General features: G+C 40.5%; 1 protein-coding gene across 3 annotated transcripts in view; it reads right to left on the reverse strand.

The window, feature by feature from the left end:
- Positions 1-265: 265 nt before the first annotated feature.
- gng12a (guanine nucleotide binding protein (G protein), gamma 12a) overlaps positions 266-24,841 on the reverse strand; it is a 144,186-nt gene continuing 119,610 nt past the window's right edge. For all 3 annotated transcript variants that reach the window (XM_061919848.1, XM_061919849.1, XM_061919847.1), the window contains 2 exons: positions 4,218-4,325; positions 266-1,291 (listed from right to left, as the gene is read on the reverse strand). In XM_061919848.1, coding sequence (XP_061775832.1) covers positions 1,166-1,291; positions 4,218-4,310 — 219 coding nt within the window. In that variant the 5' untranslated portion in view covers positions 4,311-4,325 and the 3' untranslated portion in view covers positions 266-1,165. The remainder of the gene's footprint in view (positions 1,292-4,217; positions 4,326-24,841) is intronic.

Genomic DNA, 24,841 nt, shown 5'->3' on the forward strand with positions numbered 1-24,841 from the left:
TAAATAAAGTTTGATGTATATATATATATATATATATATATATATATATATATATATATATATACATATATATATATATATATATATACACATATATGTATATATATATGTATATATATATATACATATATATATAAAAATGTAATTTTCAGGCTTTTTTGGAGGTAAAAGTGACTTCCCGGTCCTCAAGTGCAAGGTCGACTTCCTGCTTTGTCGAGCAGAGGAGAAAAGCAAGAGCCCACAAAGAGTGCACTAGAAGCATCGCTGGTGTGAGACAAGACAACTTTATTGAGATGTTAGTACAATCTTGGACGTCATCCTCATCTTCAAACAAAGCTTGCTGACTCCGGAATCAAACTGAGGACTTTGGTGGAACAACCAGACAAACGCTGACACGGCAGTGCTTAGCTCAACTTTTTTTCTCGACAGGCCGGCGGGGGATTATTGCAAATAAGAAGAAAGTTGTTAAAAGTCCAAGATTGGACCAAAGTACAATGGTTGCTGATTGGAAGGTACCCTGTGAGGGGGGTTGGGGGGGTGGGGTACGCGGGGGCAAGGCTGCAGCACCAGGAAACACCGTTTTGGCGAGACACGGTTCCGGACCAGGAACAGTTCCTCCCGGGAGGTGTTCTTCGTAACACGAGGATGATGTCCACCGAACAGGACAGTTCAGTTTGGCTCGGCAGAGAGGTACGGCACCTAAAGGGGGCGGAGCTTCAATGGAATGTAAGGAACCTCCTGACTTGTTGACTCAACGGCGAGCTGAACTGTACGGAAAGGCGGGAACATTTAAATGGGTTTCTGTCGACCCCCGACGACAAATGCGTGGACAAGTTTGTCCTAAAGACGAGAAGCAAAGACGACAAACGGAACGTGGATTGTCGTGAGACCCTGAAAGAACGTGTGCGTCGACTTCCGCAAGAGAACCGGGACCGGACACAAACCCCCCCTCCACCCACAGGGAACGTTAACCCCGTTCCGTTGCTCTTCACACAAAATTTGGAGAGAACCGCGGTGATTGGCGAAGAGAAAAAGACAAGCGGCGGCGGCGGCGAGGGTCCGCCCCTGGCTCCTCCCCCCTCCCCCACTCCACCCACACACAAACACGACACGGCAACACAGGACGAGCAAGAAGAAACCCGGGTAAAGGCGGAGCGGAGGAGGACTACAGTATGGCGCAGGGCTTTTTGTCCTTGAAGGGGTTCTCTGAGGCCGGGATGCCCATGAGCAGGGGGTCGTTCCTGGCCTGCTCGCTGCAGTAATGCATGAGGTCTGCAGAGGCCTTGGACACCTGGGGGAGGACACAAAGACACGTCAGTGGAACCCTCACACACGCGCCGGAAAAATGATGTGATCGCCACGAGCGGCATTGTACTGGCACAGTATCGCATTGGAAATGGATCAAAAGCGGTACTATACTCTCTTTGACATTGTGACATTGCTGGTTTCACCGGCAGAGGAGCATGTTCGGCAGCGCACCGTCACCGAGTACATGCAAGCAGACACAGTGTGTAGACAGCAAAGGGAGAAGGGACGTGGCTAGCTAGCTACCGCAGCAGGCAGTGTTTCAGCTACTTCTAAATCGATCAATCAATCAATCAATGTTTATTTATATAGCCCCAAATCACAAATGTCTCAAAGGACTGCACAAATCATTACGACTACAACATCCTCGGAAGAACCCACAAAAGGGCAAGGAAAACTCACACCCAGTGGGCAGGGAGAATTCACATCCAGTGGGACGCCAATGACTAATCCTCGCCTCCATGGCGAGAAATACAAATACCCAGAACCCTTTGCAGCACTAACTCGTCTGGGACACTAAAGTATACACCCCCTCCTACACCGTTACCCCGCCCACCTCATTGTTATTTTATTCTCAAATTTGTTAGCATGTGGAAAAAGTTAACGTTGATATTTACCTTCAGAAGGCTGCAAATAGAAAAGACCATTGATGTTTTTTTGTTTGTTTTGTGAAAGTTGATTTTGCAAGTCACTTTAAAGTTATATAAGCCTTGCTTGCCATCCATCGTCTTCCGCTTATCCGAGGTCGGGTCGCGGGGGCAGCAGCCTAAGCAGGGAAGCCCAGACTTCCCTCTCCCCAGCCACTTCGTCCAGCTCTTCCCGGGGGATCCCGAGGCGTTCCCAGGCCACCCGGGAGACATAGTCTTCCCAACGTGTCCTGGGTCTTCCCCGTGACCTCCTACCAGTTGGATGTGCCCTAGGGAGGTGTTGGGGTGGCATCCTGACCAGATGCCCGAACCACCTCATCTGGCCCCTCTCCATGTGGAGGAGCAGCGGCTTTACTTTGAGTTCCTCCCGGATGGCAGAGCTTCTCACCCTATCTCTAAGGGAGAGCCCCGCCACCCGGCGGAGGAAACTCATTTTGGCCGCTTGTACCCGTGATCTTATCCTTTCGGTCATGACCCAAAGCTCATGACCATAGGTGAGAATGGGAAGGTAGATCGGCCGGTAAATTGAGAGCTTTGCCTTCCGGCTCAGCTCCTTCTTCACCACAACGGATCGATACAACGTCCGCATTACTGAAGACGCCGCACCGATCCGCCTGTCGATCTCACGATCCACTCTTCCCTCACTCGTGAACAAGACTCCTAGGTACTTGAACTCTTCCACTTGGGGCAGGGTCTCCTCCCCAACCCGGAGATGGCACTCCACCCTTTTCCGGGCGAGAACCATGGACTCGGACTTAGAGGTGCTGATTCTCATTCCGGTCGCTTCACACTCGGCTGTGAACCGATCCAGTGAGAGCTGAAGATCCCGGTCAGATGAAGCCATCAGGACAAAATCATCTGCAAAAAGCAGATACCTAATCCTGCGGTTACCAAACTGGATCCCCTAGAAATTCTGTCCATAAAAGTTATGAACAGAATCAGTGACAAAGGGCAGCCTTGGCAGAGTCCAACCCTCACTGGAAACGTGGCCGACTTACTACCGGCAATGCGGACCAAGCTCTGACACTGATCATACAGGGAACAGACCGCCACAATCAGACAGTCCGGTACCCCATACTCTCTGAGCACTCCCCACAGGACTTCCCGAGGGACACGGTCGAATGCCTTCTCCAAGTCCACAAAGCACATGTAGACTGGTTGGGCAAACTCCCATGCACCCTCAAGAACCCTGCCGAGAGTATAGAGCTGGTCCACAGTTCCACGACCAGGACGAAAACCACACTGTTCCTCCTGAATCCGAGGTCCGACTATCCAGTACACCTAAATAAACCTTACCGGGAAGGCTGAGGAGTGTGATCCCACGATAGTTGGAACACACCCTCCGGCCCCCCTTCTTAAAGAGAGGAACCACCACCCCGGTCTGCCAATCCTTGCTTGTTCAATATTCAATGCAAAACTTGTTTGGGTCCCTATTAAAAAGGTTCATTTGTTCAACCTCGGCCCGCGGCTTTGTTCAGTTTTAAATTTGGGCCCACTCTGTGTTTGAGTTTGACACCCGTGCTGTACAAGGACAGTGTCTCAGCACGCTCTGGCGAAAGATTGCATGCCTCCTCCTTTATTTGGACTTTCTCTGACCACATGTCAACAGCAGGGACGGGGTCGTAAACAGTTCGCAGTAAAGGTCGTAAAAGAGTTCAAAGAAGAAGACGTAAAAGAGTTCAAAGAAGAGGTTCGTTAAAATGTTCATAAAGAGGTCGTCTGGTCCTGCTTCCTCTTCGCTTTTGTAGTTCTTGGGTCATACAATATCTTTCTGTTGATTACAAATACATGAAATAAACAGGAACACCTTCATGTTGCTTCCCCCCCTACACAGTGGAGTTTAGACTTAGACAAACTTTAATAATCCATAAGGGAAATTAATAGCTCAGTTCCAATGATGGGAAGTGTAAGGATGGAGAGGACAATGCAAGTTTTACACGCCTTCCTTGTTCAATATTCAATGCAACACTTATTTGGGTCCCTATTAAAAGGTTCATTTGTTCAACCTCGGCCCGCGGCTTTGTTCAGTTTTTAATTTGGGCCCACTCGGTACTTGAGTTTGACATCGCTGGCATAAACCACAACAAGGAAAACTTAGTAGCTGTGGCATGAACACAACGAGTAACCATGGCAACCCAAACAGGAAGTAAAGGAGTCCAAAACAAACAGAAAATACCAAAACAAAAACACACAATCCGGACCACAGATCATGTTTTACCCGACGTCGGTGACGGGTGTGCATGATGAGGTCAGGATGAGGCGTACCTTTATCCTCTCGATGCTGGCCTCCAGCCGCAGCTGCTGCACCGTCCGCCGGCCTTGGGCGATGTTGTTGGAACTGTGAGCCTTCGCCGACATCCTGGACAATCACGGCTGGAAGAAACGACACACTTTCATCAGCACGCGGCAAGATGGCGAAGCGGGAGTAACGTGGGTTGGGAATGGCACGGCGCGGGTATCAAACACAGGCAGGAAGCGGCGCGGCACAGACAAAAACGTGCACACGCCGTGAGGGGAAAGTAGTTCGACTATCCTGTCGATGATTTCTATAGTCGTTGGCAAAGGTCAGAGGTCAATGATGTTGGAGTTCGGGGGTTTCTTAAACATAGGGCCGGTCCCCCTGTGGTACTCAGTTGTAATACACTTTCCCACCACTTGTGGCAGTAATGATAATATCAAACAAGCCGAAGAAGTCTGGAGATATAGTTTATTAGCGCAAAAATTAGGACTAAAGGGGTGGAGCACTGTATTCATTTGCACTTATATTTTTATTAGTTATTATTCAATTTGTTGTAATTTTTCTATCATAGAAACTTCTGTTTAGTGTACTCGCTGCAGCTTGTCATGTGTAGTATACTCGCACCTGATCGTCTTGTTTACTATAGTCAATGTCGCTTGTCATCTTTAGTATACTCGCTGCCACTTACTTGTTTAGCATACTCGCTGCCACTTGTTTAGTATACTCGCTGCCACTTGTTTAGTATACTCGCTGCCACTTACTTGTTTAGCATACTCGCTGCCACTTGTTTAGTATACTCGCTGCCACTTGTTTAGTATACTCGCTGCCACTTACTTGTTTAGTACATTCGCTGCTACTTACTTGTTTAGTATACTCGCTGGTACTTACTTGTTTAGTATACTCGCTGCTACTTACTTGTTTACTATACTCGCTGCCACTTATGTGTAGTATATTTGCTGTTAATTGTCATTTTTAGTATACTCACTGCCACTTGTCATATTTAGTATACTCGCTGCCACTTGTCTTGTTTAGTATACTCGCTGCCACTTATTTAGTATACTCGCTGCTACTTACTTGTTTAGTATATTCGCTGCTACTTACTTGTTTAGTATACTCGCTGCTACTTACTTGTTTAGTATACTCGCTGCTACTTACTTGTTTAGTATACTCGCTGCCACTTATGTGTAGTATATTTGCTGTTAATTGTCATGTTTAGTATACTCACTGCCACTTGTCATATTTAGTATACTCGCTGCCACTTGTCTTGTTTAGTACACTCGCTGCCACTTGTCATTGTTAGTATACTGGCTGCAACTTGTCATGATTAGAATACTCGCTGCCACTTACTTGTTTAGTAAACTCGCTGCCACCTATCATGTGTAGTATACTCACTGTCAATTGTCATGTTTAGTATACTCACTGCCACTTGTCTTGTTTAGTATACTGGCTGCCCCTTGTGTTGTTTAGTATACTCACTGTCACTTGTCATGTTTAGTATACTCGCTGCCACTTGTCTTGTTTAGTATACTCGCTGCTACTTACTTGTTTAGTATACTCGCTGCTACTTACGTGTTTAGTATACTCGCTGCCACTTACTTGTTTAGTACATTCGCTGCTACTTACTTGTTTAGTATACTCGCTGCAACTTACTTGTTTAGTATACTCGCTGCTACTTACTTGTTTAGTATACTCGCTGCCACTTATGTGTAGTATATTTGCTGTTAATTGTCATGTTTAGTATACTCACTGCCACTTGTCATATTTAGTATACTCGCTGCCACTTGTCTTGTTTAGTACACTCGCTGCCACATGTCATGTTGGGTATACTCGGTCCCGATTGTCATGGTTAGTATACTCGCTGCCACTTGTCTTGTTTAGTACACTCGCTGCCACATGTCATGTTGGGTATACTCGGTCCCGATTGTCATGGTTAGTATACTCGCTGCCACTTGTCTTGTTTAGTACACTCGCTGCCATTTGTCATGTTTAGTATACTGGCTGCCACTTGTCATGATTAGAATACTCGCTGCCACTTACTTGTTTAGTAAACTCGCTGCCACCTATCATGTGTAGTATACTCACTGTCAATTGTCATGTTTAGTATACTCACTGCCACTTGTCTTGTTTAGTATACTGGCTGCCCCTTGTGTTGTTTAGTATACTCACTGTCACTTGTCATGTTTAGTATACTCGCTGCCACTTGTCTTGTTTAGTATACTCGCTGCTACTTACTTGTTTAGTATACTCGCTGCCACTTACTTGTTTAGTATATTCGCTGCTACTTACTTGTTTAGTATACTCGCTGCTACTTACTTGTTTAGTATACTCGCTGCTACTTACTTGTTTAGTATACTCGCTGCCACTTATGTGTAGTATATTTGCTGTTAATTGTCATGTTTAGTATACTCACTGCCACTTGTCATATTTAGTATACTCGCTGCCACTTGTCTTGTTTAGTACACTCGCTGCCACTTGTCATTGTTAGTATACTCGCTGCCACTTGTCTTGTTTAGTACACTCGCTGCCATTTTTCATATTTAGTATACTAGCTGCCACTTGTCCATGTTTAGTATACTCGCTGCCACTTACTTGTTTAGTAAACTCGCTGCCACCTATCATGTGTAGTATACTCATTGTCAATTGTCATGTTTAGTATACTCACTGCCACTTGTCTTGTTTAGTATACTGGCTGCCACTTGTCTTGTTTAGTATACTCGCAGGCACATGTCATGTTGAGTATACTCGCTCCCGTTTGTCTTGGTTAGTATACTCGCTGCCACTTGTCTTGTTTAGTACACTCGCTGCCACTTGTCATGTTTAGTATACGCACTGCCACTTGTCCATGTTTAGTATACTCGCTGCCACTTGTCATGTTTAGTATACCCGCTGCCACTTACTTGTTTAGTAAACTCGCTGCCACCTATCATGTGTAGTATACTCGCTGTCAATTGTCATGTTTAGTATACTCACTGCCACTTGTCTTGTTTAGTATACTGGCTGCCACTTGTGTTGTTTAGTATACTCACTGTCACTTGTCATGTTTAGTATACTCGCTGCCACTTGTCTTGTTTAGTATACTCACTGCCACTTGACATGTTTAGTATACTCGCTGCTACTTGTCATGTTTAGTATACTCGCTGCCACTTGTCATGTTTAGTATACTCACTGTCAAGTGTCATGTTTAGTATACTCACTGCCACTTGTCTTGTTTAGTATACTGGCTGCCACTTGTGTTGTTTAGTATACTCACTGTCACTTGTCATGTTTAGTATACTCGCTGCCACTTGTCTTGTTTAGTATACTCACTGCCACTTGTCTTGTTTACTATACTCACTGTCAATTGTCATGTTTAGTATACTCACTCCCACTTGTCATGTTTAGTATACTCACTGCCACTTGTCATGTTTACTATACTATGTACTGTTTACTATTTAATTTCCTACTATGCAGCTCATTTTTATTTGACACTTATTGAAATATCTTGTGTGACATCATGCACAAAATTGCACATTTTTTGCTTTAACTATTGTAGTGGCGTTCTGTACAAAAAGTGCACTTTAATTTAGTGTTGTTTTGATATGTCATTTTAGTGACTTATCAAATATGACAAGTGGCAGTGAGTACACTACACATGACAAGTGGCAGCTAGTGTGCTAAACAAAACAAGTGGCAGCGAGTGTACTAAACAAGACAAGTGGCAGCGAGTGTACTAAACAAGACAAGTGGCAGCGAGAGTACTAAACAAGACAAGTGGAAGCGAGAGTACTAAACAAGACAAGTGGAAGCGAGTGTACTAAACAAGACAAGTGGCAGCGAGTATAGTAAACAAGACAAGTTGCAGCGAGTATACTAAACATGACAAGTGACAGTGAGTACACTAAACATGACGAGTGACAGTGAGTATACTAAACAAGTGGCAGCGAGCATCATACTTGCCAACCCTCCCGGATTTTCTGGGAGACTAACGAATTTCAAGTCCTCTCCCGAAAACCTCCCGGAAGAAATTTTCTCCCGAAATTCAGCTGGAGCTGGAGGCCACGCCCCCTCCAGCTCCTTGCGGACCTGAGTGGGGACAGCCTGTTTTCACGTCCACTTTCCCATTATATAAACAGCTTGCCTGACAATCACGTTACAACATCTACGGATTTGGATAAAAAACTGCACACACAAGGAGACGAAGCAGAATAACGAGAAAGTTACAGCCATGGCGATGCAGTCTGTAATAGAGTGATTCTATGTTTTACTGTCGCCATCTCCTGGTGAATGTTGGCCGGGGTCGCTTTTTGATTGGCCAACGATTCACGTGGTGTTGCGCACCTGACGGCAGGTGAGGGAGTCTGTTCTGAAGCCCACAGTAAAGAGACCTAACTTCATCACCTCGCCTGGTTATTGACTCCAACCCAATAAATTACACCGTCGACGAGCAAAATGAAGAAATAAATGGCAGAACAAAGGTTACTCAAATAGTGAAAGGTAAGTGTTGTTGGTTTTTTTTTTTTAGTAACCAGCAAGCACAGTACAATTAGTAGAACAACTGTGTTTTTATTACTGTGTATCTGATAGGTGCCGTCTGAAATTCAACTATTTATTTGATTTATATATATATAATAAAATACATATATATAGCTACAATTCACTGAAAGTCAAGTATTTCAAACATATATATATATATATATATATATATATATATATATATATATGTATATGAAATACTTGATTTGGTGAATTGTAGATGAAAATATATTCCTCCCTTCTTAACCACGCCCCCCACCACGCCTCCGCCCCACCCCCGGACACGCCCCCCCACCCCCACTCCCCACCTCCCGAAATCGGAGGTCTCAAGGTTGGCAAGTATGGCGAGCATACTCGCTGCCCATTGCCTTGTTTACTATACTCGCTGCCAATTGTCATGTTTAGTGTACTTGCTGTCCCTTGTCATGTTAAGTGCACTCAGTGCTGATTGTCATGTTTAGTACACTCGATGCCTTACAATGCACAATATTCAAGCCTTGTTGCTTTAAGATGGAATCAGATGAACCAAATGAGCCATTAGGAAAAAGGTGGTGAAGGTGGAGGTGGTGGGGGTGGTGAAGGAGGTGGAGGTGGTGAAGGAGGTGGAAGTGGTGAAAGTGGTGGATGTGGTGAAGGTGGTGGAGGAGGTGGAGGTGGTGAATGTGGTGAAAGGGGTGGAGTTGGTGGTGGAGGAGGTGGAGGTGGTGAAGGTGATGAAGGAGGTGGAGGTGGTGGTGAAGGAAGTGGAGGTGGTGAAGGAGGTGGAGGTGGTGAAGGACGTGGAGGTGGTGAAGGTGGTGAAGGAGGTGGAGGTGATGAAGGTGGTGGAGGTGGTGAAGGAGGTGGAGGTAGTAAAGGTGGTGAAGGAGGTGGAGGAGGTGGAGGTGGTGAAGGTGGTGAAGGAGGAGGAGGTGGAGGTGATGAAGGTGGTGGAGGTGGTAAAGGAGGTGGAGGTAGTAAAGGTGGTGAAGGAGGTGGAGGTGGTGAAGGTGGTGAAGGAGGTGGAGGTGATGAAGGTGGTGGAGGTGGTGAAGGAGGTGGAGGTAGTAAAGGTGGTGAAGGAGGTGGAGGTAGTAAAGGTGGTGAAGGAGGTGGAGGTGGCGAAGGTGGTGAAGGAGGAGGAGGTGGTGGAGGTTGTGAAGGTGGAGAAGGTGGCGAAGGAGGTGGAGGTGGTGAAGGAGGTGAAGGTGGTGAAGGTGGAGGTGGTGGAGGTGGTGGAGGTGGTGAAGGTGGTGGAGGTGGTGAAGGAGGTGGAGGTGGTGGAGGTGGTGAAGGTGGTGAAGGAGGTGGAGGTGGTGAAGGTGGAGGTGGTGGAGGTGGAGGTGGTGAAGGTGGTGAAGAAGGTGGAGGTGGTGAAGGTGGTGGAGGTGGTGAAGGTGGAGGTGGTGAAGGTGGTGAAGGAGGTGAAGGTGGTGAAGGTGGAGGTGGTGGAGGTGGTGAAGGAGGTGGAGGTGGTGAAGGTGGTGAAGAAGGTGGAGGTGGTGAAGGTGGTGAAGGTGGTGGAGGTGGTGAAGGTGGAGGTGGTGGAGGTGGTGAAGGAGGTGGAGGTGGAGGAGGTGATGTGCAACAGGCGAGGACGGTAAATCTCCCAGCTGGTGGTGCAAAGGAACAACAGTGTCGGAAAACGAACGTCAGACGTGCATCTTTCATACTTCCTCTTGCTTCATTGTTCCCAGAAGTGATGATGTCACACTTCTTGCTCAGCGACACACACACACACACACACACACACACACACACACACACACACACACACACACCCTTGCAGAACACTTCATTAGCACAGCCTAATACATACATAAATAGTAAAATACTGCACAGTATTTACCTGTCTGGTAACATTTTAGTATAGCTTTTAAATTCATGTAGTCACAGAATAAATGGCAGGTTTTAAGCAGGTGTCTAATAAATCGTATATGAAGCGTGATTTTTCAAACATACGCTTTGTATATTTGGGTATTTAAAGAACTGTAGGCCTCTTTGAACATGCACTTAGTCTCTTTTGTTTCCTACGCTCTGAACCCTGCAGTTAATCTATGGATTTTTTTCCCCCGCCTGACGGCCATAATGCAAATAGTTTTCATTAAACACATGGTGTGTTATTGTTTGTCCTACGGCGCCATCTTTTGGTTGAGTTTGCTCGCTGCAGGGGGGTGAATGCCTACAGGTGTTTTCCTGCCGTTTAAAGCTTTGGGCCGGAAGTAGAAGTGCCGTCCATAACGTTCCAACTGGTAAGAATTCTCCGCCCAACACTCCGTGCAACGTTTGTAAGTTTTACTATATAATTAAAACAATTCCCTATAGTCATGAGGTTTGGGTTAAAACCGAAAGGACAAGATCACAGGTACAAGCGGCTCTCATTTAGAGATAGGGTGAGAAGCTCTGCCATCAAGGAGGAGCTCAAAGTAAAGCGGCTGCTCCTCCACATGGAGAGGAGCCAGATGAGGTGGTTCGGGCATCTGGTCAGGATGCCACCCGAACGCCTCCCTAGGGAGGTGTTTAGGGCACGTCCGACCGGTAGGAGGCCACGGGGAAGACCCAGAACACGTTGGGAAGACTATGTCTCCCGGCTGGCCTGGGAACGCCTCGGGATCCCAACGAGAAGAGCTGGACGAAGTGGTTGGGGAGAGGGAAGTCTGGGCTTCCTTGCTTAGGCTGCTGCCCCCGCGACCCGACTTCGGATAAACGGAAGAAGATGGATTGATGGAAAATAAAATAAATATAAATTAAATAAAAAAATATTTTAAAATATTATTAAAAAGTGATTCATTTTATTCAAAAAAACTACTAATCTACTACATTGTATTTTAAAATAAATTTAAATAAATAAAATAAATAAATAATTAAAAAAAATAAGGAAAAGTGATTTATTTCATTTAAAAAAAACTACTAATCAATTACAGTGTATTCTAAAATTAAATAAAATAAAATAAATATGGATAATATAAAAAAATGTTTTAAAATATTAATAAAAAGTGATATATTTTATTAAAAAACTACTTATCTTTTACACTGTATTTTAATAACTTGTATTATGATTATATAGGCGGCCACGGGAAATAAAATAAAAATAAATAAAATAAAAAAATATTAAAAAGTGATTTATTTTATTTAAAAAAAACTACTATTCTACTACATTGTATTTTAAAATAAAATAAAATAAATAAATATTTGTAAAAATTAAGAAAAAGTAATTTATTTAATTGCAAAAAAAATACTAATCAATTACAGTGTATTTTAAAATAAAATAAAAAAGTAAAATATTAATAAAAAGTGATTTATTTTATTAAAAAAAACTACTAATCTTTTACATTGTATTTTAATAACTTGTATTCTTTTACATTGTATTTTAATAACTTGTATTATGACTATATAGGAGGCCACGGGGAAGACCCAGGACACGTTGGGAAGACTATGTCTCCCGGCTGGCCTGGGAACGCCTCGGGATCCCACCGAGAAGAGCTGGACGAAGTGGCTGGGGAGAGGGAAGTCTGGGCTTCCCTGCTTAGGCTGCTGCCCCCGCGACCCGACTTCGGATAAACGGAAGAAGATGGATTGATGGAAAATAAAATAAATTAAAAAATATTTTAAAATATTATTAAAAAGTGATTTATTTGATTTAAAAAAATTACTCATCTACTACATTGTATTTTAAAATAAATTTAAATAAATAAAATAAATAAATATTTTTAAAAAAAATAAGGAAAAGTGATTTATTTCATTAAAAAAAACTACTAATCAATTACAGTGTATTCTAAAATAAAATAAAATAAATATGGATAATATAAAAAAAATGTTTTAAAAAGTGATTTATTTTATTCAAAAAACTACTTATCTTTTACACTGTATTTTAATAACTTGTATTATGATTATATAGGCGGCCACGGGAAATAAAATAAAAATAAATAAAATAAAAATATATTTTAAAATATTATTAAAAAGTGATTTAGTTTTATTTAAAAAAATACTATTCTACTACATTGTATTTTAAAATAAAATAAAATAAATAAATATTTTTAAAAATTAAGAAAAAGTAATTTATTTAATATAAAAACAAAAAACTAATCAATTACAGTGTATTTTAAAATAATAAAAAAAAGTAAAATATTCATAAAAAGTTATTTATTTTATAAAAAAAAACTACTAATCTTTTACATTGTCTTTTAATAACTTGTATTATGACTATATAGGAGGCCACGGGGAAGACCCTGGACACGTTGGGAAGACTATGTCTCCCGGCTGGCCTGGGAACGCCTCGGGATCCCACCGAGAAGAGCTGGACGAAATATCTGGGGAGAATGAAGTCTGGGCTTCCTTGCTTACGCGACCCCACCTCGGATAAGCAGAAGAAGATGGATGGATAGGAACTAATTAAATTGCCATAGTAACTTTCTACATCATGCAAAAGAGCAGATTTCAACCATTGAAATTCTTTGTATAGTTCAAGACTTACGGTCATTTGAAAACATGAGTGCACATCATAATGGCAGCTACACTTTCCATCTAGAAGATCTAAAAAAAAATGATTTGTGAATGTCCGGCGGGCCAGATTGAAAAGCTTAACGGGCCGCATGTGGCCCCCGGGCCTTAATTTGCCCAGGGAGTCATTTTCTTCTTTGTGACTAATGCATCGACATCTTTAACAAACAAAGAGTTGAATAAAACAATCATTTCATAAAAGCAGATCTTTTCCTGTCAAGTGTACACGCCCAAATAAGGCATCACTGTGTTGGCACAATAATCTGACAGGTCCTTCATTGCAACAATACCCCCCAAAAAATGTGACACCGCAGGGTTTTTCCCTTCTCACAGAAACCGAAGGTCTAAATTCCATTGGCGTGCGACGAAGCTGCAGCAGGTTCAACTTGTGATTCCGCCTGCCTGCTGCAGATCATTTACAGACACGACCACGACAAGCCCGGGCATATTCCGCACGCCGCACGTGAGCGCCTCGTGCTTCCCTGACTTCCTTCCACTCGAAGCGGTGTGTTACCTTGCCCCGCGTTCTGCAACACTTCTTGAGACACGTCCCGCTTACGGCAAAGAGCGCTCTCGACACTTTCTTGAGAAACGAGGAGGCGGGAAGACGAGGTACGGTGAAAGAGAAGAAACAGGCCGTTCTGTTTATTGAGAGTACATGAGAGCGGCAGTGCAGGGACTGCACAAAACAGTTTATTTAGGCCAGAGATGGGCAAATTCCGCCGGACATTCACAAATAATTTTTTTTTAGATCTTTAAGATGGAAAGTGTAGCTGCCATTATGATGTGCACTCATGTTTTCTAACGATCGTAAGTCTTGAACTATACAAAGTATTTCAATGGTTGGAACCTGCTCTTTTGCATGATATAGAAAGTTACTATGGTAATTTAATTAGTGAGTAGTTGTTATTTTGATACTTTTCTAAATAAAGGGGACCAGAAAAAATTGCATTATTGGCTTTATTTTAACAAAAAATCTTAGGTTGTGGCAGACCGGTACTTTTCAGAGGCGGTATGGTACCGAATATGATTCACTAGTATCGCTGTACTATACTAATACCCGTATACCGTACAACCCTACTAGTTACTATGGTAATCTACGTCATGGCAGCTCTTAAAAAACAGAAAAGAATCTGAATTTTTTTTTTACTGAACGAGACACCCAGAATGTACATGCAAATAAAAGAATTCACAATATTAACTATGAAGGATAAAACACTGATTATTGACAACATACAAACGTCACCTACCCTCTCCATCCACATATTTTACAAACGCAACAAAAATGCAGCAAAAACAGCGAAATATGAAAGTGACAGGTAAAAAAACCCCCACTTACAAACTGATATATCACTAAGGTTTAGAACAGACCTGGGCAAATTAAGGCCCGGGGGCCACATGCGGCCCGTTAAGCTTTTTAATCTGGCCCGCCGGACATTCTCCTAATTTTTTTTTTAGATGTTTAAGATGGAAAATGTAGCTGCCATTATGATGTGCACTCATGTTTTCTAACGACCGTAAGTCTTGAACTATACAAAGTATTTCAATGCTTGGAATCTGCACTTTTGCATGATATTCCAGTTGTAAAGTTATGAGAGACTGTCTTAAAAAACAGAATGGAATTTTAAATTTTTTCTACTGAACAAGAAACCCAGAATGTACATGAAAATAAAAGAATTCACAATATTAACTATGAAGGATAAAACACTGAATATTGACAACATACGAATGTCACCTACCCTCTCGACTTATAGTCCAGTACGGCTTATATATGGAAAAATGTTTTTGACCTTTAAAATTTAGTAGGTGCGGCTTAAACATTGGTGCGCTTTCTAGTCCGGAAAATGCGGTAGCTATTAGGGCAGGTTTGGGCAATTATTTTAACTCACGGGCCAAATTTAGAGAACAAAACGTGTCTGGGGCTGTTATATCTGATTTTTAGGAACACTAATACAAAAACTCACAATAATGTCTGATTGAATGCTGCTATAAATGCTATGAGAGACGGTCTTAAAAACAGAAGGGAATTTTACATTTTTTTTACTGAACAAGATACCCAGAATATACGTGAAAATAAAAGAATGTGGGATTCACAATATTAACTATGAAGGATAAAACACTGAATATTGACAACATACGAATGTCACCTACCCTCTCCATCCATATATTTTAAAAACGCAACAAAAATGCAGCAAAAACAGCGAAATATGAACGTGACGGGTAAAAAAAAACCCCACTTACAATCTGATATATCACTAAGGTTTAGAACGGACCTGGGCAAATTAAGGCCCGGGGGCCATATGCGGCCCGTCAAGCTTTTCAATCTGGCCCGCCGGACATTCACAAATATTTTTTTTTCAGATCTTTAAGATGGAAAGTGTAGCTGCCTTTATGATGTGCACTCATGTTTTCTAATGACCGTAAGTCTTGAACTATACTAAGTATTTCAATGGTTGGAATCTGCACCTTTGCATGATATAGAAAGTTACTATGGTAATTTAATTAGTGACTAGTGTTGTCCTGATACAATTATTATTTTGATACTTTTCTAAATAAAGGGGACCAGAAAAAATAGCATTATTGGCTTTATTTTAACAAAAAATCTTAGGTTGCGGCAGGTCGGTACTTTTCAGAGGCGGTATGGTACCGAATAGGATTACTAGAACAGCTGTACTATACTAATACCCGTATACCGTACAACCCTACTAATAATAATAATAATAAAAATAATGGATTAGATTTATATCGCACTTTTCTATTGTTAGATACTCAAAGCGCTCACAGAGAAGTTGGAACCCATCACTCATTCACACCTGGTGGTGGTAAGCTACATCTGTTACTATGGTAATCTACATCACGGCAGCTCTTAAAAAACAGAATGGAATTTGATTTTTTTTTTCATTGAAGGAGACACCCAGAATGTACATGCAAATAAAAGAATTCACAATATTAACTATGAAAGATAAAACACTGAATATTGACAAAATACGAATGTCACCTACCCTCTCCATCAATATATTTTACAAACGCAACAAAAATGCAGCAACACAGCGAAATATGAAAGTGACGGGTAAAAAAAACCCCACTTACAATCTGATATATCACTAAGCTTTAGAACAGACCTGGGCAAATTAAGGCCCGTTAAGCTTGTCAATCTGGCCCGCCGGACATTCCCAAATAATCTTTTTTAGATCTTTAAGATGGAAAATGTAGCTGCCATTTTGATGTGCACTCATGTTTTCTAATGACCGTAAGTCTTGAATTATACTAAGTATTTCAATGGTTGGAATCTGCACTTTTGCATGTTACTATGGTAATTTAATTAGTTACTATGCTATTCTAATTAGTGACTAGTGTTGTCCTGATACAACTGTTATTTTGATACTTTTCTAAATAAAGGAGACCAGAAAAAATTGCATTATTGGCTTTATTCTAACAAAAAATTTTAGGTTGCGGCGGTACTTTTCAGAGGCGGTATGGTACCGAATAGGATTCACTAGTATCGCTGTACTATACTAATACCCGTATACCGTACAACCCTACTAGTTACTATGGTAATCTACGTCATGGCAGCTCTTAAAAAACAGAAAATAATCTGAATTTTTTTTTTTACTGAATGAGACACCCAGAATGTACGTGAAAATAAAAGAATGTGAGATCCACAATATTAACTATGAAGGATAAAACACTGAATATTGATAACATACAAACGTCACCTACCCTCTCCATCCACATATTTTACAAACGCAACAAAAATGCAGCAAAAACAGCGAAATATGAAAGTGACAGGTAAAAAAAAAACCCACTTGCAATCTGATACAGCACTAAACTTTAGAACATCCATCCATTTCCTACCGCTTATTCCCTTTTGGGGTCACGGGGGGCGCTGGCTTTAGAACAGACCTGGAAAAATTAAGGCCCGTTAAGCTTTTCAATCTGGCCCGCCGGACATTCCCAAATAATTTTTTTAGATCTTTAGGATGAAAAATGTAACTGCCATTATGATGTGCACTCATGTTTTCTAATGACCGTAAGTCTTGAACTATACTAAGTATTTCAATGCTTGGAATCTGCACTTTTGCATGATATACTAGTTGTAAAGTTATGAGAGACTGTCTTAAAAACAGAATGGAATTTTACATTTTTTCTACTGAACGACAAACCCAGAATGTACATGAAAATAAAAGAATTCACAATATTAACTATGAAGGATAAAACACTGAATATTGACAACATACGAATGTCACCTACCCTCTCGACTTATAGTCCAGTACGGCTTATATATGGAAAAATGTTTTGACCTTTAAAATTTAGTAGGTGCGGCTTAAATATCGGTGCGTTTTTTAGCCCGGAAAGTGTGGTAGCTATTAGGGAAGGTTTGGGAAATTATTTTAACTCGGGAGACCAAATATTGAGAAAAAAATGTGTTTGGAGGCCGTTATATCTGATTTTTAGGAACACTAATACAAAAACCCACAATAATGTCTGATTGAATGCTAAAAAAGCTATGAGAGACGGTCTTAAAAACAGAATGGAATTTTACATTTTTTTTTACTGAACAAGACACCCAGAATGTACGTGAAAATAAAAGAATGTGGGATTCACAATATTAACTATGAATGATAAAACACTGAATATTGACAACATACGAATGTCACCTACCCTCTCCATCCATATATTTTACAAACGCAACAAAAATGCAGCAAAAACAGCGAAATATGAAAGTGACGGGTAAAAAAAAAAACCCACTTACAAACTGATATATCACTAAGCTTTAGAACAGACCGGACAAATCAAGACCCGGGGGCCACATGCGGCCCGTTAAGCTTTTCAATCCAGCCCGCCGGACATTCCCAAATAATTTTTTTTAGATGTTTAAGATGAAAAATGTAGCTGCCATTATGATGTGCACTCATGTTTTCTAATGACCGTAAGTCTTGAACTATACTAAGTATTTCAATGCTTGGAATCTGCACTTTTGCATGATATACTAGTTGTAAAGTTATGAGAGACTGTCTTAAAAACAGAATGGAATTTTACATTTTTTCTACTGAACGACAAACCCAGAATGTACATGAAAATAAAAGAATTCACAATATTAACTATGAAGGATAAAACACTGAATATTGACAACATACGAATGTCACCTACCCTCTCGACTTATAGTCCAGTACGGCTTATATATGGAAAAATGTTTTGACCTTTAAAATTTAGTAGGTGCGGCTTAAATATCGGTGCGTTTTTTAGCCCGGAAAGTGTGGTAGCTATTAGGGAAGGTTTGGGAAATTATTTTAACTCGGGAGACCAAATATTGAGAAAAAAATGTGTTTGGAGGCCGTTATATCTGATTTTTAGGAACACTAATACAAAAACCCACAATAATGTCTGATTGAATGCTAAAAAAGCTATGAGAGACGGTCTTAAAAACAGAATGGAATTTTACATTTTTTTTTACTGAACAAGACACCCAGAATGTACGTGAAAATAAAAGAATGTGGGATTCACAATATTAACTATGAATGATAAAACACTGAATATTGACAACATACGAATGTCACCTACCCTCTACCTCCATATATTTTACAAACGCAACAAAAATGCAGCAAAAACAGCGAAATATGAAAGTGACGGGTAAAAAAAAAAAACCACTTACAAACTGATATATCACTAAGCTTTAGAACAGACCGGACAAATCAAGACCCGGGGGCCACATGCGGCCCGTTAAGCTTTTCAATCTAGCCCGCCGGACATTCCCAAATAATTTTTTTTAGATGTTTAAGATGAAAAATGTAGCTGCCATTATGATGTGCACTCATGTTTTCTAATGACCGTAAGTCTTGAACTATACTAAGTATTTCAATGCTTGGAATCTGCTCTTTTGCATGATATACTAGTTGTAAAGTTATGAGAGACTGTCTTAAAAAACAGCTATGAACTATGAAGGATAAAACACTGAATATTGACAACATACGAACGTCACCTACCCTCTCCATCCACATATTTTACAAACGCAACAAAAACGCAACAAACAAAGCCAAATATAAAAGCGACGGGTAAAAAAACCCACTTACAATCTGATACATCACTGAGCTTTAGAACAGACCTGGGCAAATTAAGGCCCGGTAGCTATTAGGGCAGGTCTGTGCACTTATTTTAACTCGGGGGCCAAATTTAGAGAACAAAATGTGTCTGGGGGCCAGTTTATCTGATTTTTAGGAACACTAATACTTATGCTGCCATCCAAGCGCCGTCTTTTTCATGGACGCCCCTGCTTATTTCAGCAAGACGATGCCAAGCCACATATTACAACAGCGTGGCTTCATAGCAAAAGAGTGCGGGTACTATACTGGCCTGCCTGTGGTCCAGACCTGTCTTTCATCAAAAATGTGTGGCACAATATGAAGCCTAAAATACCACAAGGGAGACCCCGGACTGTTGAACAACTTAAGCTGTACATCAAGCAAGAATGGGAAACAATTCCACCGGAAAAACTTCTGAAATGGGTCTCCTCAGTTCCCATGTGTTTAGTGAGTGTTGTTAAAAGGAAAGGCCATGTAACACAGTGGTAAAAATGCCCCTGTGACAACTTTGTGGCAATGTGTTGCTGCCATTAATTTCTAAGTTAATGATTATTTGCAAAAACAAGATGAAAATTCTCAGTTGGAACATTAAATACCTTGTCTTTGCAGTCTATGCAATTGAATATAAGTTGAAAAGCAATTGCAAAAATCACTGTATTCTGTTTTTATTCACCATTTACACAACGTGCCAACTTCACTGGTTTTGGGGGTTTGTATAACAACTTTAAAATGTGCACAAAAAGGGGGGACACAACAGGAAATAATTGGAAAGCCCTGACGTTGCATATTCCTGGACTGGAGTCAAGCCACACGAGCATCACATATTTTCAGCGTGACCATTCTTGTCCTACAGGATGCAGACCCCCCCCCCCCCTCCCCCCCTCCCCTCCTCTTTCCCCGCCAGCCTCTGATGCTGATGACTCCAAAGCTGTTCCCCCATAACAAGGGTGAGGAAAAAAAATGCAGGAAATTCTCTGTTTGGGAACTGATTAAAGAGTTGCACTTGTACAAAGCCCGTTTTCATACACATATACATATATATATATGTGTGTGTGTATGTATGTATATATATATATGTGTGTGTGTATGTATGTATATGTGTGTGTGTGTATATATATATATATGTATATATATATATATATACACACACATATACATGCATACACACACACACATATATATACATATATATACACATACACATATATACATACACATATACATATATATATATATGTGTGCGTGTATGTATGTATATGTGTGTGTGTACATATATATATATATATATATATATATATATACATATTAATATATATATATATATATACATACATACATACATATATATATATACACACACATATTGTATATATATACATCTATATATATATATATATATACATATATATATATATATATATATATATATATATATATATATATATATATATATATATATAGATGTATATGTAAGGGGCAATTTACTGGCGACAGATTGACCATTTATTGTTTATAAATTGAATCAAAAGTAGACAAAGTTCCACATGGTGAAAGTCTTCCTTGTGGGACAACATTCCAACTAAGAATGAAGTCTCGCTCGCCCTTCACTTGCTTTCCCGGCAAATAGGCAAAAAAATGCGCCCAAAGTGCTTGCTTGGCACAGAAAAAGAGAAGAGCGTTCTTGACGACTGCGGTGGGGGAATGGAGAAACTCAGTCTTTTGTGTGACGTGGCCTTGAGCAAGGTGCAGGACACAATGGAACCATGAGAGGCCGGTTACACACACACACACACACACACACACGCACACACACACACACACACACACACACACACACACACACACACCTGAATATCACTTAGGTAAGTCGAGACAACGTCAAAATAGTTTTCTGTGGCGCCAAAAGAGTCAGGCAGGATGTGAAAGTGCGGGAAGGATCTCAGCAAGGCATGTCACCTCGGTCTAAGTGTGCATGCAGCCCCCTCGGACCTGGTGCCCACTGCTGAATGGGAAGGCATGCTTGAAAAACCAAAAAATTGCACGCAGAGAAAAGTGTTCGAGGATCAGAAATAGACCACCTCTTGCAGTCCACCCTATCACAACACACACTCACAGGAGCCAAGACCACCAGAGCAGCGCTGCCACACTGCTATGTTGTGCCTAACACACACACACACACACACACACACACACACACACACACACACACACACAGACACACACACACACACACACACACACACACACACACACACACACACACACACACACACACACACACACACACACACACACACACACACACACACACTTGTATGCAGAGGTGGGTAGTAACGCGCTACATTTACTCCGTTAGATCTACTTAAGTAACTTTTGGGATAAATTGTACTTTTAAGAGTAGTTTTTATGCAACATACTTTTAAATGAGTATATTTATAAAGAAGAAACACTACTCCGCTCCATTTATCTACATTCAGCTCGCTACTCGCTACTTTTTTTTAATCGATCTGTTAATGCACGCTTTGTTTGTTTTGATTTTGTCAGACACGCATTCAAAGTAGGATCTATCACATGCCTGCGTTTCACCAATCAAATGCAGTCACTGGTGACGTTTGACTCCGTTTCACTAATCAAATGCAGTCACTGGTGACGTTTGACTCCGTTTCACCAATCAAATGCAGTCACTGGTGACGTTGGACCAATCAAACAGAGCCAGGCGGTCACGTGACCGTCACACGTCGAACCCGACTTAAAGGGGAACATTATCACAATTTCAAAAGGGTTAAAAACAATAAAAATCAGTTCCCAGTGGCTTGTTGTATTTTTTGAAGTTTTTTTCAAAATTTTACCGGTCCCGGAATATCCCTAAAAAAAGCTTTAAAGTGCCTTATTTTCGCTCTCGCGAAGCAACTGTTCATTTCCCTGTGACGTCACACAGTGCTGCCAATGTAAACAAACAATGGCGAATAGCACAGCAAGATATAGCGACATTAGCTCGGATTCAGACTCGGATTTCAGCGGCTTAAGCGATTCAACAGATTACGCATGTTTTGAAACTAATAATTGGAGTATGAAAGTATTGAAGAAGAAACTGAAGCTATTGAGCGAATAGCTATTGACGCTATTCATAGCCATAGCATGGCCAAATAGCTGCGTTAGCATCGCCGGTAAAATGTGCAGACCAAACGATCAGGACTTTCGCATCTTGTGACACTGGAGCAACTTAAATCCTTCGATTGGTAAGTATTTTTTTTCGCATTAAATGTGGGTGGAAGGAAACGTAATATAGTTGCAAATGCATCTGCAGGTTATCCATACATCTCTGTGCCATGTCTGCTTTAGCACCGCCGGTAAATAGCATGTTAGCATTGATTAGCGTAGAATGTTAGCATCGATTAGCTGGCAGTCACGCCGCGACCAAATATGTCTGATTAGCACATAAGTCAACAACATCAACAAAACTCACCTTTGTGATTTCGTTGACTTTATCGTTGAAATGCATCAGCAGGTTATCCATACATCTCTGTGCCATGTCTGTCATCGCCGGTAAAATGTGGAGACACGACAGCACATTCAATGGGGGTCTGGCGGCAGACACTTTCGCACCTTCGGTGCAACTTGAATCCCTCCCTGTTAGTGTTGTTACACCCTCCAACAACACACCGTAGAGGCATGATGTCTCCAAGGTTCCAAAAAATAGTCGAAAAAACGGAAAATAACAGAGCTGAGACCCGGTGTTTGTAATGTGTTGAAAATGAAAATGGGGGCTGTATTCTGATGTCACAGAAAGGCGTTTAATTCGCCAAAATTCACCCATTTAGAATTCGGAAATCGGTTAAAAAAATATATGGTCTTTTTTCTGCACCATCAAGGTATATATTGACGCTTGCATAGGTCTGGTGATAATGTTCCCCTTTAAAAAAGTTGAAAAACTTATTGGGGTGTTACCATTTAGTGGTCAATTGTACGGAATATGTACTGTACTGTGCAATCTAATGATAAAAGTTTCAATCAATCAATCCAAAGTGTAAAGGAAAAAAGGACACTTTTTATTTCAACCGTACTTCCCGTCAAAAGCCTAAAGGCTGATCGCACTGTTCCTGTCTTCACAATAAAAGCGCCGCTCCAACGCGCCTGCGTTAACAAAATAAGAGTCTCCGAAAGCCAGCGCAAACAAGCTAGCAAGCTACGGAGTTTGCCGCCAATGTATTTCTTCTAAAGTGTATAAAAACGAATATGGAAGCTGAACAAATAAAATGCCAAAAACCAACGACTTTCATGTGGTATTAGACGGAAAGGAGAAACTTTTTTTCTCCTCCATTTGAAAACGTGGACGTTATCAGCACTAAAATTCCAATCAATGCAAGTCATCAGAATCAGGTGATACACCAACTTATATTCTTGTCTTCATGAAAGACAGGAATCTATATGTTAAACATGCATGTATATTTATTAAAACACTTTTAACATGTCTACAAAAACGGCAAAATAAATAAATATAAATTATATACTGTATATATAAATGTATGTATGTATATATATATGTATATATGTATGTCTTGATTGGATTATCCAGAGAATAGTGCTCGATACCGTGGTAGAGCGCAATATGTATGTGTGGGAAAAATCACAAGACTACTTCATCTCTACAGAACTGTTTCATGAGGGGTTCCCTCAATCATCAGGAGATTTTTCTCCTGATGATTGAGGGAACCCCTCATGAAACAGTTCTGTAGAGATGAAGTAGTCTTGTGATTTTTCCCACACATATATATATATGTATGTATATATATATATATATATATATATATATATTTATATATATATATATATATATATATATATTTGATTTTAATTGTTTTATTATTTAATATATATTATTGTTTTAGTTGCTTAAGAGATATTCCTGGCTCTGAATTTGTTCGTTGCTATTTTCATGTTTTTGTGCATTACTTGTTGCCGTAATCATTAAACCAACAGGTTACTCATCAGTTACTCAGTACTTGAGTAGTTTTTTCACAACATACTTTTTACTTTTACTCAAGTAAATATTTGGGTGACTACTCCTTACTTTTACTTGAGTAATAAATCTCTAAAGTAACAGTACTCTTACTTGAGTACAATTTCTGGCTACTCTACCCACCTCTGTTTGTTTGTGTTACCTTCTTGAGACCTCCAACCTCTTTAGGACCACCCTTTTTAGATATATAAAGATTTGTATTTACAACATTATTATTATTATATACATACTATGCAAATATAAAAAAGCTTGCTGTGAAAAATGAGTTGGAATTTCATATGAAATGGTCACAATTTCACAAGAAAAACTTGGCAGGGTTATAATAAAAGTCGTAATTTTACTCAACGCAAGTCAAAATTTCACAAGAAAAACTGGACATGTGTGCAATATTATGATAAAAGTTGGATAAAAGTTACTCAATAACAGTCGCAATTTTGGCAGAAAAGCTTCAAATGTTGGCAATTTCATGAAAAGGGTCGTAACTTTACTCGACAAAAGTCACAATTTGATAAGAAAACTTAAAAATTTTGGCAATATTTTAATGATAATCTGAATTTTA

This window comes from Nerophis ophidion, linkage group LG14 (assembly GCF_033978795.1).
Source record: "Nerophis ophidion isolate RoL-2023_Sa linkage group LG14, RoL_Noph_v1.0, whole genome shotgun sequence".
NCBI lineage: Eukaryota > Metazoa > Chordata > Actinopteri > Syngnathiformes > Syngnathidae > Nerophis > Nerophis ophidion.